This window comes from Chaetura pelagica, unplaced genomic scaffold (assembly GCF_000747805.2).
Source record: "Chaetura pelagica isolate M959 unplaced genomic scaffold, ChaPel_1.0 scaffold341, whole genome shotgun sequence".
In the NCBI taxonomy this organism is placed as follows: domain Eukaryota; kingdom Metazoa; phylum Chordata; class Aves; order Apodiformes; family Apodidae; genus Chaetura; species Chaetura pelagica.
Genome location: NW_009952151.1, coordinates 385793 through 403770, shown reverse-complemented (window position 1 = coordinate 403770; position 17978 = coordinate 385793). Strand labels below are relative to the sequence as shown.

At 46.3% G+C, this 17978-nt stretch overlaps 1 protein-coding gene across 1 annotated transcript in view; it reads right to left on the bottom strand.

Annotated features, from left to right (window-relative positions):
• TNIK (TRAF2 and NCK interacting kinase) overlaps nucleotides 1-15889 on the bottom strand; it is a 131116-nt gene extending 115227 nt beyond the window's left edge. Inside the window, exons 1-2 of the mRNA XM_010006829.1 lie at nucleotides 15881-15889; nucleotides 15579-15644 (exon numbers count right to left, since the gene is read on the bottom strand). Coding sequence (XP_010005131.1) covers nucleotides 15579-15644; nucleotides 15881-15889 — 75 coding nt within the window. The remainder of the gene's footprint in view (nucleotides 1-15578; nucleotides 15645-15880) is intronic.
• Between the last annotated feature and the right edge of the window lie 2089 nt (nucleotides 15890-17978).

Here is a 17978-nt window from a genome sequence, read left to right as displayed (position 1 = left end):
TTCAGATTTGCAAACACATTTTTGTTCCACTACAGAATAAACCCCAAATCTTTTGGAATTTTTGCACCAATGGGTCTGATTTGAATGAAAACCCCATAGGTTTTGTGTAGCTGTGGTGTTTTCCCAAAGAGGAGGAAAAGAACATTAGATCCCCTAGACCTTGCTTGTTCTGCTTCAGAGAGTTATTTTCCTTTGGGATCACACTAAGTTGGGAACACAAATCCAAGCTTCCCACTAATGAAACCACTGCCATGGTTATAAAGGGTCAAGTATTTCTACTCCTCAGAGAGGCAGTAGCCAGAACTTGTTTTCACAAACTGGGGCTTCTCAGCACGACGGGACTGACAAAACTTACAGTATTGACCTCTTTGACTTATTATGAAATGCTAATGTTGCCTTATATCCACCATTCAAGAGATCCATTTTCTCTTGAAGGACCTTCAAAGCTTCCTAACTCCACTTACCAAAACAGAAACATGAAAACATCTACCAAGACACGAGGGCTTCATTTTCAGAAGCTCTTAATGCTCTAACTCACAGCATACGTCAACAAAAGAAACAGATAGACCAGCCTAGTGAAGGTGAGGTCCCTTTCTACTTTAATGTTAACTAAAGTGTGTAAAATTAAAGCAGAATTCTGCAAACATGGATGACCAGGGCCTCTGGTTTTTAGATTCCCAGCCCGACATGGGGCTGCAGACCAGATTTTGCTTGTGCATGTACTCACGTAGGCGTGGGGTGTGAGAGAGGCTTAAAGACTAAGAATTTTGGGCTGTTGGTTTCTTGAAAACCATGAGAAGCATCTGCAGAAACCTCTGAAAATCGCCCAGGTTACTGAGCACTTTTCTACTTAAATCTCTCCCTGGTCAGAGCTATCACTTGTCACCCATCAAAAGCTAATCCTCTTTTTTTTCTGATTTCACCTCTATCTTCTCTTTTTCCTGGTTTCACCTCTATCTTCTCTTTTTCCCTCTCCCTACAAGTGCAAAGCACCTTTAATCTTAATTTCAGATGCACTTTTCATGATGCTGCAGATGTGTTATCTGCAGCTGACAGTATTTGCCACCTATTTCTTCTTAAAGGACACTGCTTGACCTTGTATCAGCTTCCATGCCTTCAGCTTGAGAGGCTGAGCCTTTCTATTTGAATGGATAACAAGTAATCACTTTTCTGTAGCCATTATTAGCAATGAACCAGCTACCCAGAGAGCTCCTGCTTTGGGTTTTTTTTCCCTCTGAATGCAGCATTTTTCTCAGGCAGAGACATATTATAGCAATTCAGACACTGACAACTGTGTAAATCACATCCAGGCAAAAGTTATTGATGACCTCATTCCAGTAAAGTATGAGATGATCAGACTGCCCCACAGTATTTTGATCATCTGAGAACCCTGAAATTGAAAGTCTCAGGCTCCATTTTGCTTGGAAATCTAACAAAAGACATTAACTGTGACAAAAGGCACTTAGAGCATTTCTCTTAAATTATCTCATTTCACACCAGCAGTAACAAATACTCATTTTCCTTTATTAATACATTCCCCTTGCCCATAACTGTTCTCATTTTTCTAATTTTGAATTAAAATGCTTCCAAGTTATTGATCCCTTCTGCTAGAAATCTTTTCTTCTGCTTTTATTACTTCTTGTACACAGCCCAATTTTAACAACAGGAACAGTGCATCCAACACAACCACCTTTCCAGCAGACCTGACTCCTGGGACTCGACATGATTAATCTCTCCCGTGCAAAGCAAGTCACGTTCTGCAGCTCCAGCTCCTCCAACACTGCTGGTGTGTTTAGACTGGTACTCGTGCATCTTTTATTCAATTATGTCATTAGCTTATTTCTTCTCAAGTGTCTTCCCAAACAGGTTGTGAATGGTCACCAGTAAGTGAACAAAAAAGCACAACAAATGCTCCCAGTGTATATGCTGGAGCTTTCAAGAGCTCTTCCCCACCATTGGTTTTCTCGTCACATCAACTCATCCATGGGCTCACATAAACCAAGTGATACTCCCTAGCACTGGAATAGGGCTGAGGGCAGTAATTAGCAGAGGCTAAGGTGCATGTTGCTGTAGCTATGCCAGAAGCCACATCCCATCCCCAGGGATGCTGGAGCTTCTCAGACTCTCACCAGTGGACACATCCTGCTGCCAGAGGCTCAGTCAGCACGAAGGTCGAGGCTCACACGCTGTCCCCATGCCACCCTCTTCCCACACTGTACTTAAATCCAACTGGTGAACATGCTGAATCCTTGCTAAACACAACCTCAGGCACCATATCACAGATTTGGGGGTTCTTCTAGAAGGAAGATGACTGCTTTGGAGGAAGATGACTCATCTTCATCACACGGGTTAGCCTAAAATTGTGCTCTGTCAGCCCTATGGCTGATCCACGTCCCTTGCCACATGCCCTCAGCAGCTGCTGGCACAGCTCTGCATGCAAGCCTGTCTCTGCTGCAAAGCAGCACAGGGAAAAGCACCAATTTTCCTTGGCTATGCCCAACTTCACCTAATACAGGCAGAGACAAAAAAACCAAACCAAACCAAAAAGAGGAACAAAAAAACCCCAAACCAAATCACCAAATTAAAAAACCCCACAAACTAAAACTCCAACTTCATCATAAGGGAGAAAAATGCTGCAAGATGGAGGTGCAGTGCTCTAGTGCTTAACCTGGGTCAACAAACAGGCTGTGGGTAATTTGCAGCAAAGTTACATTGCAAAGGATTCACAAAGCCCAAGTCAACCCAGGCCAAAGACACACACTAGGCTGGAAAGCAAACCTCTCCCTGCCCTGGTGCCCTGCCTCCAGCACAAAGCTGTAACCTGAATCTGCTGTGCCCTGCACCATCCACCACCATAGCACGTGTGCATGTCCAGTCTGAGGGGCTACTCAGCAGTCAGAGAAGGAACAACCCACCCTTATCCATGCTGGCTTTTAAAAGCTGGACAGCAACAGCCCTCAAATCCAGATATTCCAAGGGGGGTCGAAACCCCTGCAGCAATCACTACTGGGGGGAAGCACATCCAGGACCAGCCCTCCTGCTGAGCAGCTCCCTGTGGTACCCACTGCCCCCGGGTTGCTAAGGCAGAGGACCCCAAACCATGCCACAACAACCATGGCCCTTCTAGCCCAACAGATGCTGTTCTTTGTCAATTAAAAAAAAAAATAAATTCAATACACTGGAGGAGCTCTTTTGGGAGACATTTGAGAGACCAGCTTGCTATTTGGCTGCTGCAGGATTTTAAGCAGATGCTGGGCATTTTCTGTGTGACCAGGAGGACTCCAAGCTGCCCTTCAGCACCAGGGATCAAGACTTCAGTTTCTGTATTTTAGGCAGTTTCATGACTACAACAAACATTATTTTTGCAAAGTCCAAAAGCACAACTTTGCCTTGCATTTCAGAAGCCTGCTTTTCTAACACAAGATTCCCATCTTCTTTTGCAAACTACCCCTTGTGTAGGCCCGACTGGCACTCAGATTACACAACCTGCAATATATCTGGAACAGATTACAGAAATTCTGCTGAATTTGCCATCTTTCTATTAGTTATGTAGAGAAAAAAAGCTCTGGCCTCGATCCTGGACCTGCTGAATTAAAGTGTGAAAGAGAAAAACCTCTGAAGCACAAGAACACAAAGGCATTTCCACCACACACCAGCAGTAGTGTCCACTTCAGCTGTTATTGTGGTTGCTCCAACAAAACAAGAGACTAACGGCAAGTCCAGTGATGGTTTTATTTTTTCCTAAGCCCTGATCACTGCTTACATGTGAATTTCTACTTCCTTAAAACAAAGATGTGCTTCCAGCCTTTCATGTTGTCTGTAAAAACTTCAAACTCTTAAGAGGTTTTCATGTATCAGGAGGGGAGGGGAAGATTGGATGGAAACTTCTGAATGCCCAAGTTAGATACTTAATGAGGCATCATATTCCCAGCTAATGGCTTTGCTCAGGGACAAACTGCAACACCAAAGAAAGTATTACCATAAAGACTTATCAAATGCAAGATGTGCTGGAACAGAAACATCCCATCATTCCAAAGTGGGGTGCAAAGCAGGAAAAAATGAGTAAACTGGAGGGATGAAATGGCTCCCTGTCTGTATCTCACTGCTGCCAATGTGGGGCTGGCCCCAGAGACCCTGGCAGAAGAGATGATGGTCCCTCCCAGCACATCCCCTCCACTCCCTGGATCTCAGCACCAGCAGCATGCCAGAACAAAGGGATGCTGGTGCTGGAACCCAGGAATGAGCACATTGTGCTGTTGACTTCCACCAATGCCACTAGTTTTTCAGCACTTGGAAGGCCACACCACAAATTGAAGGCTCAACTCTTCACTATGCTTTGTAGGGATTTTTTCTTTGTCATACAGAAGCAGAGAAATATTAGGAATAAACCCCATAGGTCTGAATGTGAATACACAGGTGTCAGAAAACGTGGGCAGAGACTTGAGCAATTCATGAAAAATGGGACTGCTACCATGAACATCCCACTGCAGTGATTTGCTTTTCTTTCTGCTCCTTGGCATGAAGCAAACCAGCTTAATTCATGGCAGAGATAAGTGTTGTACTGCTCTCCATGGCCATGCCTCAGTCCTGCCTCTGCAGAGACAGATCCATCATACAGAGTTTAAAAGAAAAAAAAAAAAAAAAGTTTAAAAGGAAAATCTGCTTAAATTTATTGTCATTGAGGTCACGATGTTCAAGCCTTCCTCAGCAGCAGCAGTCACCTGTACACTTGGGTTTTTTTAAAATGCAAACCAGCACTGCCACATAAGATGCTGAACCAAGATCCATCATACAGAGTTAAAAAAAAAAAAAAAAAAAAAGTTTAAAAGGAAAATCTGCTTAAATTTATTGTCATTGAGGTCACGATGTTCAAGCCTTCCTCAGCAGCAGCAGTCACCTGTACACTTGGGTTTTTTTAAAATGCAAACCAGCACTGCCACATAAGATGCTGAACCAATGGCAGGCACACATCCCTGCCAGCCCAGTGACCTGGCTGTTACATCCTCACCAGGAAAACCAAGGAAAAATGGACAGGGAGCAGGAGAAGCCTTGGAGCAAGCTCCAAGCTTTGCTTTCCAGGCCTCTGTCTGACACACTGACCACTAGTTACCATTACAAAAGGGTTTCTGGAGAAGGAGCTTAGACGAGAGCTCAGCAACAGAGGCTCTCATTTCATCCCACTCCATCATCATGACGTCCTCACCAGGAATCCCTGTGGACACCCCTGTGTTGCTTGCCCAGATGGAGGAACCACCCTGAAGTTCACACACCAACAGTTATTTCAAGGAAGACATCATACCAACCTCTGAGGAGCCAATCACACCTAACTAAGAAGGAGGCATCCACAAGTTGAATTTTTCTAATGTATCTGTTCTCCTGTGTAAGCCTGATCTCTTTTGATCTAGACACCATGCAGACAACCATAAAATACATTTCTTCACACTGACCCTGTTAATAACTATTTCTCAAGGGATAAGAAGAACTGTAACGAGCTAACACTATTTGTTTATTTGGAACTCAATAGCTAGACATAATGAAAAAATTATTCCCACCTAGCACTAACTGGGAAAAAAAGGAAAAGCTACATCAAGCTAAGGCAATATCCACTGATATGTGACCAGATGGGAGTGTGGTTCCTTGCAGCTGAGGTGAAGCATCACCTCCAGCACACAAAGCAGCTCAGGTCTTGCCGCCCTAAGGTGCTCCTGCCTCTTGATCTTTAGTGCCCATGGAGAGCTAACACAGCCAGCACAGCTTCCACACTGGGATTGTGGGCAGCTTTATAAAATTAACCATGGACATCTGAAATCCAATCCCCTCCACGGCTCCCATTTTTAAACACACTGGGGTGGATTACCTCCCTGTCCCTCTTTGCCCCTGCATGCCCAGATCATTTCAAGTATCATTTGCTATCAGGTTCAGCTTCCTAGTGGACTGAAAAAAACAAATTATGACCTGCAGAAGACTACTCATTTTGGAAACTTACTGCCACAGGCTGCAAGCACCTCTACAGAACAGCAGAAACCAGGGCAGAGCAGCACCCCTCCTGCTCCAGGGTGCTGCTGATGCTGCTGCAGTCCTTGGTGAAACTCCTCAACCATGCAACTGATGTAATCCAACAACATGGGAGATTCCTACAGCCTCCAAACCCAACTGCCACACTCGAGCAGAGATTCACACAAGAGAAAGCCCACCAGCCCCAACTCAGCACCTGGGTTTCTCATCCTCTTGCAGACCTGCAGACCACAGCTGAGAATCCCAGATGCATCCCCTATTTCATATCCTCTCTGCTGGGAAAAAAAAAATTCATGCTGATGGATGAAAAACGATCATGTACCAACACTTCTTCAAAAGGACAGGGCTCCCTGGGCTGGATGACTGCTAACAAAGGCTCAGGTGCCCCTGCATCCCTCTCCAGCCAATTGAAGTATGGTCTGAATTCCTAATCTACCTCCTTCTCAGATACCTATGCAAGGAGCTGAAGGAGACAGGGGCAGCATGGTGGGAACATGAGGACAGAGTTGGGCTCCTAGCCACACACTTCCATAAGTGCATCCAAACACAAGCTTTGAGACCTAAATACACCAAAAAATAGGAAGAGCCAAAAAACAACATAAAATTATGCCAATCTGCCATTCTTATGTGAAGGGAGGAAAAAGCCCCACAACATTTGGAAGCAGCTGTGTTTGCTTGGCACTTTCCATCTTTCAGTAATTGGTGTAAAGGGCTTCCCAGGTAAACCTAAGAATACACTGCAGATTCTGGGAGAGACACACTTCTCACTGCAGTACGCCTTCAAAGCATAACTGGGAGAGAATGCAGAGCTCCAACCAGCTCCCTGTAGGCATCGCTGGCTTTCAAGTCTTCAGAGTCAGCCACAAGTCAAGCTGCATCAAAATTTGAAAAGACAAAAAAATGACAAGTAAGAAATGTCTCTGAGGACAAACACTCTGGCAGCTGTGAAGGCCTCCAGCACACAGCCTAGACTGATGCTCAGTGGCTACTGCTGCCCCCATCCCCTTCGCTAAACCTTCCGAAAAGTCTTCTCCTGCTGCCTTAGCTGAGAGTGGCACCATCAAAGCCAGCAGGAACAACACACTTCCTAGATCTGAAACCTACTCGTCAGTGCTTCTTTAGGTTGCCTTCTCAGCTGGCCCACCAACAGCAAACCACTGCTGGACTTCGCTCCTCTGGGAACCAGCCTCACCCCAACCTTTTGTTTTCAAAATGTTGGTGCAGGGGCAGGTAGCACACCGACCCCTCTTGGATGGCTCTCCAATGCTAGTACGGGCAAACAGCTCCCTGACTCTGCCCCCAGACCACACTGGCATTGCCCTGTGTCTGACTTTACAGGGAGAAGGGTGAGGACATAGATGGGGAAGGAGAAGAGAGAAGTCCTTTAGCAAAGGTCACCAGAGAAGTCAGCAGCAGCAGGGACTTGGCCCTAGGCTTCCTGTACACTGCATCAGGCTCCAATTCACTAGACTAAACCAATAATCCTTAAAAACTATAAACAAATTAACAACAAAAATCAGCAGGTATCAGCTTCTATTTAAAGCAAGATGCTCCTAATCTGCTGCCTTGCAGTCCAGAGTTACCATTAGATTGACACACCCTAACAGCAAATGCTTTTTACAGTCCACTTGAGCCTTATAGCACTCATATCTCACCCTCTGGCCACAAACACATCCTTCTAACACACTGCACACTCCTGTAAGATGACCAGTGAAAGCCTCAGAAGGACAAGAAGCTGCACCTCCCAAAAGAGAGAGAGATGCTTTCACGTGGAATAGCCCTGATTCTGAAAAGAAGGCTCTTACCTCAACAGCTCCCCTTGCTCCCCCATCTCCCAGACTGAGCAATCCTGATGGTAGCTGAATGCCCATGTACATCACCACAGACACACCCAAAGTCAAGGGACTTGCAGCAACCTCAGGAGCAGGCACACAAGCACAAACCAGCCTGACAACTCACAAGGACCAATTTCTCCTGGGGAGCTTGAAGACCTCTAGGCAGCAAGTCGTCTCAGACCTCAGTATCCTCACCTTCCCAGACTGTTCTGCTGCAGCTCCACTTGCATAAAACAAACCACACTGCCACCAGCACTGGTCCACAACCATGAAACCCGTGGATACTGAGGCTGTATGGCCAACCAGTGAACTGGCCCACTCTAAGAGTCATCACAAAAGACCTAAGAAAAGAGAGGTCTGAGTTCCCAATCCAGTAATTCTTATGGGATAGGAGAAGGTGGTAGTGGACCTGGTCGCTTGCTCATGTCCTCTGCAGAGCAGGTGCTTGCACAGAGCATCTTCTAATCCCCACAAGACAAGGAGAAGGCTCCTCCTCCATCCCTACCCATGCCTGGCACCCAAACAGCATTCCAAGACCCACCACCATGTCCCCCACGCTCTGCAGTGTACCACTGACTTGACTTACATCTTCAAAGGCAGCTTCTTCCCCCTCTAGGCCATCGCAGATATTTTTTGTCCTGCGAAACTGTGCAGTATTTACAGAAGCAGAGCACCCAACAATGCCAGGGAGAGTGGACAAATGTCACTTCTCAGATGCATCAGTGTGCTCCTGACCTTCACCCTTCCCTTTCCCATCACAAACTCCAGAAGGGGGGAAAAGGGAATAGAGGTTAAAAGGGAGGCAACAAAAGGAACATTTAAAATCACCTTTTATAACCTGCACTTTATAGGACTGAAATGTAAAAAGCACCTTTCCTTCATATTATTCAGAAAGCAGCCAAGTTAATGTGACATATTGGTGCGTAGGTGTGTGGGGGCTGGTTTCTTGGGGGAAGGGCTGAGGGCTCTCTCTGTGTTTCAGAGAAATGAAGCAGCACAAGATGTACCAGTTGCTCTGGTAACAAAGCTTTTTTTTTTTTTTTCTTAAAAAAAAAAAGAATGAAACATCATTTCAAGCATTTTCCAGTTAAGACTTCCTTGCCTGCATGGCAAAAACAAGGCCCCATTTCAGAAACACACACCCCCACCCCCACCCCCAGTTTGAGTCAGCAAGGAAAGGACCTTCTTTTACAGACATATTTTACCATCATAGGGAAGCTGATAAATTGAGGTCACCCATTTTCCTTCTGATAAAGCCAGCATGTGTTATCACATACCAGTATGTCAGCCCAGCCCCTTCCCACAACCCAGAAAGAGCTAATAAAAGCCCAGCACCAGGTTGGTGGTGGTGTGAGGTGATGCCTATGGGTGCAGTGGAGACCTCCATCCTGGTAAGCATCTCCACACATCAGCTCTGCTGTCCTCTCTGCTGGCCCAGGGAGCCATTCCAGTGGAAACATGGCTTAATATTTAATACTGTGCTTTTCATATGGAAGGATTATAAAGCAGCTTATGAGTCTCATAAACCCATTCACACTCGCACAGCCCTTACACAGCCTTGAAGATGCCATGCACATGGGTCTGTACCTGGACGTGGATGTGAGTGGTCCCAGCCATCACCAACACCATCCCATGGGAAATATGATGGATGGGACACATCAGCTCAGCACTGGTTAACTGTGAGGCAGGGGCAAGATGCTTCCCCAACTCAGCCCTACGGAGTAGGCTCTTGGCAAAGCACCAAACCATGGGGAAAGCTGTACAGCTGTAGGTGTTTGCCTCAGCCTGCAGTGACCATAAGGCCATGACAAGGGATGGTCATGCACATCCACGCTCAGCCTGTCTTGCCACGCAGCAAAAGCAATCTCTGAAGAGGCTGGAAACAAAACTAAGTTACCCCAAAGCCAAGGATACACACCAGAAGAACCGACATGGCTCAGGTTACACCCAACCACACAATGCTACAGTTCATTTTATGAACAACAAGGTGGTGGGGAAAGGGAAATATCTTAAATGCCCCTCCAAATGCAATAGTTGGCTGCCTAGGGTCAGATCTGTTTGCTTAGACTGCAAGATGCCAGGGCTCTGAATTACTCTGATGGCTGAGCAAAGCCAGCCCCAAGTGCCCTTGGAGTGCTCAGGACCACCACGCCGCAGCCACCACTGCAGGACGGGTATTTGGATAAGGGGCAATCACCATCCTGCCATGGTGGCTGCATGCATTCACAGCCCAGTCTTTCAAACAAGGCACAGCAGTCTTCAGCTATAAAAGCTGTGTATGTAGACTAAGATTAATTCTTTACAGCAACAATCCCCAGGAAACGTTAATTGTGTGCAGCTTGGTAACTTCCACATGGCTAAAAGCAACGGCAATTAATTATCCAACTATTGACCATCAGCCTTTCAGAAAGAGAGACAATAAAACAACTGATTATTAAAAACAATTAATGTCACTCTTGACTCAGGCTAATTATCTGAACTGCTAATAATGACCCAGGAACCTGCAGAGTCTAGGTTCTCACCACAGCTGACACAAGGGCCCAATGCTTAATCAGCAGCAGCTGGGCTGAACCAGACTATGGGCAGGCTAAACACAGCACAGATTAAACAGTTATTTTCTCATGCTCCCTCTCAAAAAAACAAAAGCAAAGCAAAAAAATATTCTAAAAGCCTTTCTTTAGCATATTCCCCTACTAACCCATGAGCCTGCAGCAGTGCGATGCCCAGAAGTCCACAAGGAAAGATGCTGCTGTGCACAAACCACACCCAGGAGGGCAGGACATGTTATCCCTCCTTCAGCACCTGCAAACTCCAGGACAACGCTGCAGCGAGCAGGCTTGTACCCAGGACATTCTCAAGGGTTTGACTCAGGAAGCAAAGTGTCCCAGTAGCCCTGCTGCTCCCAGCTCTCCAGCAACAGGCGACCTTGGATTTCAAATGCTTTATTCACTTTCTCATACCCACACACACCTTAACATCATCTTCTACTGAGTTTAATCTGTGTATTTGCCTCCAAATAATAAAGAAATAAACACTGACAAAAGACCTTGGGATGCATTTTCTCATCCTCTTCTCTCATGTATTGTACCCCAGATGGACACAACACCGTGCAACAAAAAGCAATTGCAAAAGCCATGTCCTCTTCAAATGGTTGCCTAACTTGTGCTGTCAGGGGACAGGGACAACTCATGGCCAGGCATCCTGCCTGGAAGTGGCTGGTGACATCCCAAGGTGGTTCCTGCAGGGGTCACCCCGCTTTGCCCCAACCTGTGACGATGGTGGAGGAGCACCCACTGTAAGACTTGCAGCTTGTGAATCCCACACGCTCTAAATTAGAGCACAGAATAATGCTGTGTAATGGCTTGGTGATTAGATGGTATTTACCAGCTAATTAAACAATCAATAGTTACTGTGCAGTTATGAAGTTAGCCCACAGTACTGTATCTTGTACCCTGTAAAATAAAACCTTGCTAAAGCTGTAAAAGGAGAGCTGCATCCCCAGGACACTCACCAAAGCAGCACTTGGCATTAATGACTGTTGCCCTCCTGGTAGGGTTGGGAAGAAGCACGGAAGTATGTAATCTCAGCATCATTTATTACCCTGTTCAGTGCTGTAAAACTACACAAGATGAGGGAGGCAAAGGTTACCATCTGACCTATTTACTTTTTTTTATCACTATTGCAAAGGCTTGCATCAAACTCCTGCCTGGTGATGCTGTGCACGGGCCAGCACGTGAACACCCGTAGCTAAGCAGGTCTGAAACCACTGCGGGATCGCTCTGCTTTTCAACATATTCAGTGCACAGTAAATACCCCACTGCATGTCTTCCCCCAGCTTTGTAACCATCTGCTGGGAAGATATTTCTGAGTAACCTAGTGTCCTTTTACTTTTAACCCATGTATTTATTGGTGTTTGACCCATCAGCAGCTGTGGCCCTGATGCTGTGATTTATCCAGGCAATCTAAGCATAGACCGTATTTTAAGGATTTTGTCCTGGCTTTCTAATACCAAGTAGAATTAAGCAGTAATAATGTGTTGGAACATAAAAGCAGTGTTTCCTCACACTTTAGATAATGCTCTAAAGGGTCTTAGAGATTTTTGTGATCACAGTTTTGCTTTCAGCCATCAGCTACCTGCTAAAACACAATGAGGTAATGGCTGAATTCCTAAGTCCAACTCATTGTATTCCTGTTAGCCATTTCTTTAAACACCTTCAATAACAAAAAGAAAACCCAAAGACACAAAAATCCACTACTGCAACAATGTCTGGCACAGGAGCTAGCATGCTCTCAGCCTTTTATCAAAACCAGTTTATAATCTGTAACATTAGATCTAGGATTATTAGAATATAAAAGAAAAGCTGCCAATTCAGTTAGAGATAAACCATCACCAGTGCCATCCCTCATTAAAACAAAAATCAAGCTTTTCACCAGAGATTGTTAAGCAGCCAACAAGGAATGTTATTTCTCTTTGCAATTATTTGCAGTGAAGAGCTTGTGGCTGAGGTTAGAGAAGAGCGAGCAGAGCGGGTCACTGCTGAGGGCTCCTGCAGCGTTCAGGTGTCCCTGGGGTATGGCCAGAGCTGGGAAGCACCAAAGTCATGTTTTAACCTGCAGTCCTGAGCAAATAAACTTGAACATACAGAGATCAACCCAAACAAGCCACCTTCACCTCTGGAGCACAAGCCTCAGAGAACAAGGCTTTGATTTACAGACACACTGTGTACTGCCTGAAAGGGAACTTCAAATAACAACCCAGAAAGTGGGATCAAAGCAACTTGTGCAGTGAACTTCATCCCAGTGCCCAAGCTTTGGCAGAGGGATGCATTCCCTTTGGGAGCTATTCATCTGCACTGCATTTGGCCAATTTGGTTTGCTCCTACAAGCAGGGAGATGGCACAGGCTGTGGCAGGGGCTCCTCAGTCTCTCCAACACAGCAGATTCTGAGGCTCCATCATCTGCTGCTCTCTGATGGCTCCTGTTATTACAAGACATTTCTCGGGCTCCGTGCCCTGTCGGGCTGTGATATCATCCAGTCATTAGAACAACGCTACCATGTGCTTTATCCCATGCGATCAGTGGGAGCTTTGCACCTTCCACATGTCCCTCTAGGGCCTGGGCAGGCCAGCTGGTTACCACCAGGACACTTTTAATCTCTGACACAAATACGGCCATGTGGCAGTGTCAGACCCGGCTGCTCAGTCAGGTTTTCTGAGGCAAACACCAGGGCTGCAGTCCTGTTTCAGCAGTCTTGCCGCACACTAACAAAAGATGCTCTCCTCTGCCTGGAATATGCCTCTCATTTCTGCCTGTTCCCAAGGGCAAAGCTGCCCTCAATACTTCAGAGAGAGGCTAGTCCTGCAAAGGGGATGTGACACTCACCAGGTGATCATTCCTGGCAAAGGGGTTGGACCTGCAAAGCCCGGGCGAGGAAGCCAACACCAGAGCAGGCACCACAATTAACTATTCTTTCCACATCTAAAAATGCAAGTGAAGACACAAACAGCCTCTAAAAGGACAGAAATGGTGCACTTTGGGTATCACCCGCCCAGAGGGTTGGGAAAACCCCTGCCTCATCTGAAATGCACTTGAAATGGTGGTGGAACAACCATGTAATTCCAGAGGACACCGCTCCAAGGTATGGACCACTTGTAAAGGCTGTTTTAGAAGGGAGCCAGAAGGTCTGTGTGTCTTGAAAGTCGATCCATTTGTTTTGCTGCAAGAGATAAATACAGCGGTGGTATCTGGAGGACAAGAATCGCAGAGATCTGATTTCCACGCTGGGTTTCAGGGTGGGAACACCATAAACAGTTATGCATGCTTTATATCAAAGTCTCCTTTTGTTTATAGAGCGGGTGCTACTCCAAGGGTTCAGCTGATGAGATTTCTGAAGTCAGTCTCAGCCTGAACTCATACCTCAACGCTTACTAACTTGGTTAGGACAGCAGTGGTCCCCCCTCCCCGCCACCCTCCCGGCTGGCACCCGCACCGAGTGAATCACAGCGAGGACAACCGTGTTACTCCACAAGTTAAAAACAGTTAAGAGGAGGAATTATTTTTGTACAGCAGGCAAAAAAAAATAATAAAAAAAAATAGAGAACACAGAAGTGTGCAGCTCCTGGAAAGCTTACAATTGGATGTCCCTGGGTGTTTTTTTCCCCGCTTTGGGATAACACAGAGATGCAGCAAAAGAATCAAACACAGCAAGAGGAAACCCAGCCAGCAGGGCCATGCAACCAGCTTATTTCCCTTTTCTGCTCTCCACAAAAACATGACGCTTTCAAAGGGCTGTTGAAGGCGCATAGTTTCCACTGATTGTTAGAAATATGCAGCAGTTAAAATTAGGTCACCCTCGACCATTATTTTAGCAGCTGAGAAGAAAAACAGTTCAGAAGGGAGCTCCCGTGGCAGAGAGCACAGGGCAGAAAACCAACCAGTACCACAGGGGAAGGGTCCCTGGAATATAACCTGAAGAACAGTTTTGGTGTGGGTTTTTTTTCCCCTTTTGTGGGGTTTTTGGTGTCTTGTTTTGTGTTTGGTTTTTTTTTTTTAACTTATTGCAGTCCAAAAATTCACACATTTGAAACTGAAGCAGCTTCAGTTAATCTTCAATTCACTTCAATCCCTCTATCCTCATACTGATGGGATTAGCCTACAGCAGCTGGAGGATGGAGAAAGCAGAATGCACAACAAATACTTCCTGACAGGCAGTTTTTTAAGCACCCTTCTCTTCAGCAGGCACAGCTCACTGTCTTTTACTGCCTGACGGGCCAGAGCCATGCCTTCCAAGCCACCAGGTAAGAGCACATGAATACATTCCTTTCTATAGTCAAAACAGAATATGGGCATGACAGGTAAACAGAATCTGTGTGCACACACACGTACAGAACTTATGCCCACGCATGCAGAAGTTTTAGGAGAATGGAGCCCAAGGGAGCTGTCTCCCAGCAGACCTGAAATATTTAGCAAATTGTTCATGCAACCAGGCTGAGAAACACCAATATACACATGCAGATGAACCCAGACTTTAAAATAATTCAATCCCTTCCCAACTCCACATGAATCATCCACAAAAAAACCCACCAAGGTGACAAATTCTGGAAATACCCCAAGCTCAAAGGTGCTTAGGACAGGTGATGTAATTTAGCAGAGAACAAACATTTTAAATATTTCTGTAAAGAAGTTTGTGAGTTTACAATTCTGTTCTCCATGGTCCTCTCACTATTCTCATCCAGAGAGCTGCTTCCAGGTGTTTCAGAAATTTAAAGCAAGCCTGTTGACTGCTGTGTTTTTCCTCCTGCAGCAGGTTTCTGCTGGTGGAAAGGGCAGCAGCCAGCCTGTGTGCGGGATGAGCACTAGACTGTGGCAAACTCATTTGGCAGCCTATTGCAGCTGTAAACTCAGCTCTTAGATGAGATCAAGATTTATCTATTAAAGTGCAGACTTTTCACTCCCTCCTCATCATATAATCAATAAAAGGCAACTGGGGGGAGAGGGGAAAAAAAGGGCGATTTATTTTTTAGTGACAGTTTCAGAACTGTTATGAATTGCTTATTATCAGAGCTCTGTGTGCTACACGGTACTTGCACACAAGACCAAAAAAAGCCAGAGTTCAAGAAGGCTTCTTGACAGGCCTGAACAGGTCAAGCCTTGCCCAGACAATGTGCTGGGACACTCCATCTTTAACACATGGTCGAGGCAAACAATCACTTCAGATGGAGCCCTTACCTTATAGACCTGCCCATAGGTACCATTGCCAACAAGCTCCACAAGTTCAAAGATTCCTGCAGGATCCTAGGAGAAAAGAAAGAAAAAATAGGTATTTAAGAAGGAATACTTACAATTTTTGCAAAAATAAATGTTCAACAAAGATCGACATTTCACTGACAAATGTTTTAAGTGTGTTAAGCTTTCCTGGCTGTCAGTGGCCATGAGAAGAGTGGCAGTGCCCCGTGGCAGCCCTGCTGACCCCTTCCAGCATGGGCAGCCACAGCACTGCTGGCAGCACAGCTCTGCACAGCACTGCTCACCTCCGGCATCTGGGGTGGGAGCAGACATCAGGCTGGTGAACAGCAATTATTTGCTAGTAAAACTTTAGTGTTCTTATGCATCAGCTTTGGAATAAAACAAGCTAACTGGTGGGATGTCACTCCTGGGCTCAAAACAGGATTTTCCAGGTATGCTCCTGAGGTCAGCAGTGTTAATGTTACTTGGCCTAAACTGCTTTTTTTGGTTCAGTGCATCCTGCCCATTGACATTCTGGTTTGTCAACTGACATGAGCAGATCTAGGGCAGCACTACATGAGGACAGAATGACTTGGATGGTGGCACCAAAGCCTCTAAGAATGTCCCCCAGACCCCTCCACCCAGCATGTGCCCAGCTAGGGGAAGGGCAGTCACACAGCAGCACAGATGCCTGTGGAAGCCAGAGTGCCCCCACCAGCAGTTAAAAAATGATACAAGCCAAGAGGTATGAGGGAGGGTGGGGAAAGAATAAACCAGAGATGCTATTTTCTCCTCTTGGTGGGTTTTCCCCTTCCAGAAGCTTAATTTATACTCTTCCACTCCTCCCCCTTCTCCCATAGTCATCACTTCAACTTTTGATCCCCCGGAAGCTGGCTGATACAGAGGAGTCCTGGCACCCCAGGGGTCTGAGCACCCCTGCAGCTCCCCAGCCCATTCATAGGTGACCCCAACACCACCCATCCTCCCTGCTGGATTCTGAGTCACTTGAGCTATCAAGCAGCTTGGCATCCCAGTGAGCAGAGGGCTGCCAGCTGCTACCTGAGAGGATGCAGATGGGTCGATGAACAGCAAAAGAGGATCAGCCAGCAGGATACAGGAGAGGGACACCCACCACAGCACTATGGACACAGAGGTTTCATTCATTACAAAGCCTGCATCAGTTCAAGACGACTTCTGGGTCCAAAAGTTAAACACTGCCACTTTGTGAGCAGCTGAGAAGCGAGGTTCAACATATTAATATCACCGCAAGTCAATTAATCCAAGGCTTGACGTGACTGAGGCACCTTTCCACCCAGCCCAGAACATGTGCTGCCACACACCTCCTGGCATTCAGCACACCTCCGTGCCAGGGTCACAGCAACCCTGCTGATCACCCCACACATTCAGAATTGCCACATCCCACTTCTGCTTCTTTCTCTCATCCTATGTGCGACTTCATCGGGGAGGAATGAGAAGCCCAAGCCCAGCCTTTGGTAATACCTGTTACCTTGGCAATGCTTCTGGAAGAAGGCTTGGAAACCACTGAGGACATGTCAGCCCTGATGCAAATATACTCCAAATGATCTTCAACTAGACATTCAGTTGAAGTGGGGGAAAGCTACAGCAGAAGAGATTTCTAGCATGCAGCATCTTGATTGGGTGCAGACATCCCATAGCTTTACTGCCCAGGTACCAGGCAGGGAAATGCCACAGACAGATGGGAAAGAGAACCAACAGTGCACTGGGTTTCCACAAATTGGGTGAGAAAGGAGAGGGGAAATCATGGTGGCAGCTGCTGTTTACTTTTTTTAGTTTCTTCCCTAAGGGTTGTTCTCTGCAATGCTGAAACAACTCTGAAAGAGGCTTTTCCAGTGCTACAAGAATATCTATTTTTGAATATTCACTAGGAGATTAAGGAAGAAGAAAGCTGTGCCTAAGGCAGATGATCAGGAAGTTTGGAGAAACATCCAGGGAAGCAGCTGGCCATTTCTGATAAAGAGAACTGCTCTTCACAGTATGTTTTCCATCCTCTTTCCACAAATCCTAAAACAAAAGAGTACCTCATCTTGCCATCCCAGGTCACTTCTCACTCATCTAACACATGCAAATGTCAGACGTGGTGCAGCTCCACCAGGTTCATCCAAGTCCATCCCTCACTTGGTTGCAGACCTGTCAGCCTCCACTTTCCCCCACCGCTCCCAGCATCCACAGCTCCTGCTCCAGCTCCCACCCACCAATTTCTCTGCTGCCTGTCCCCCCTCCATCCTGTTTCCTGGCTGCATTTTTCCAGAAGCATTGCCAAGGTAACAGGGCACCTCGCAGTGCGGCGCTGAGTGACAGGTCTCCCCTGGCTGCTGGCACGAGCTGCCCCATCTCAGCACAGCCATGGCAACAAGCCAGGAA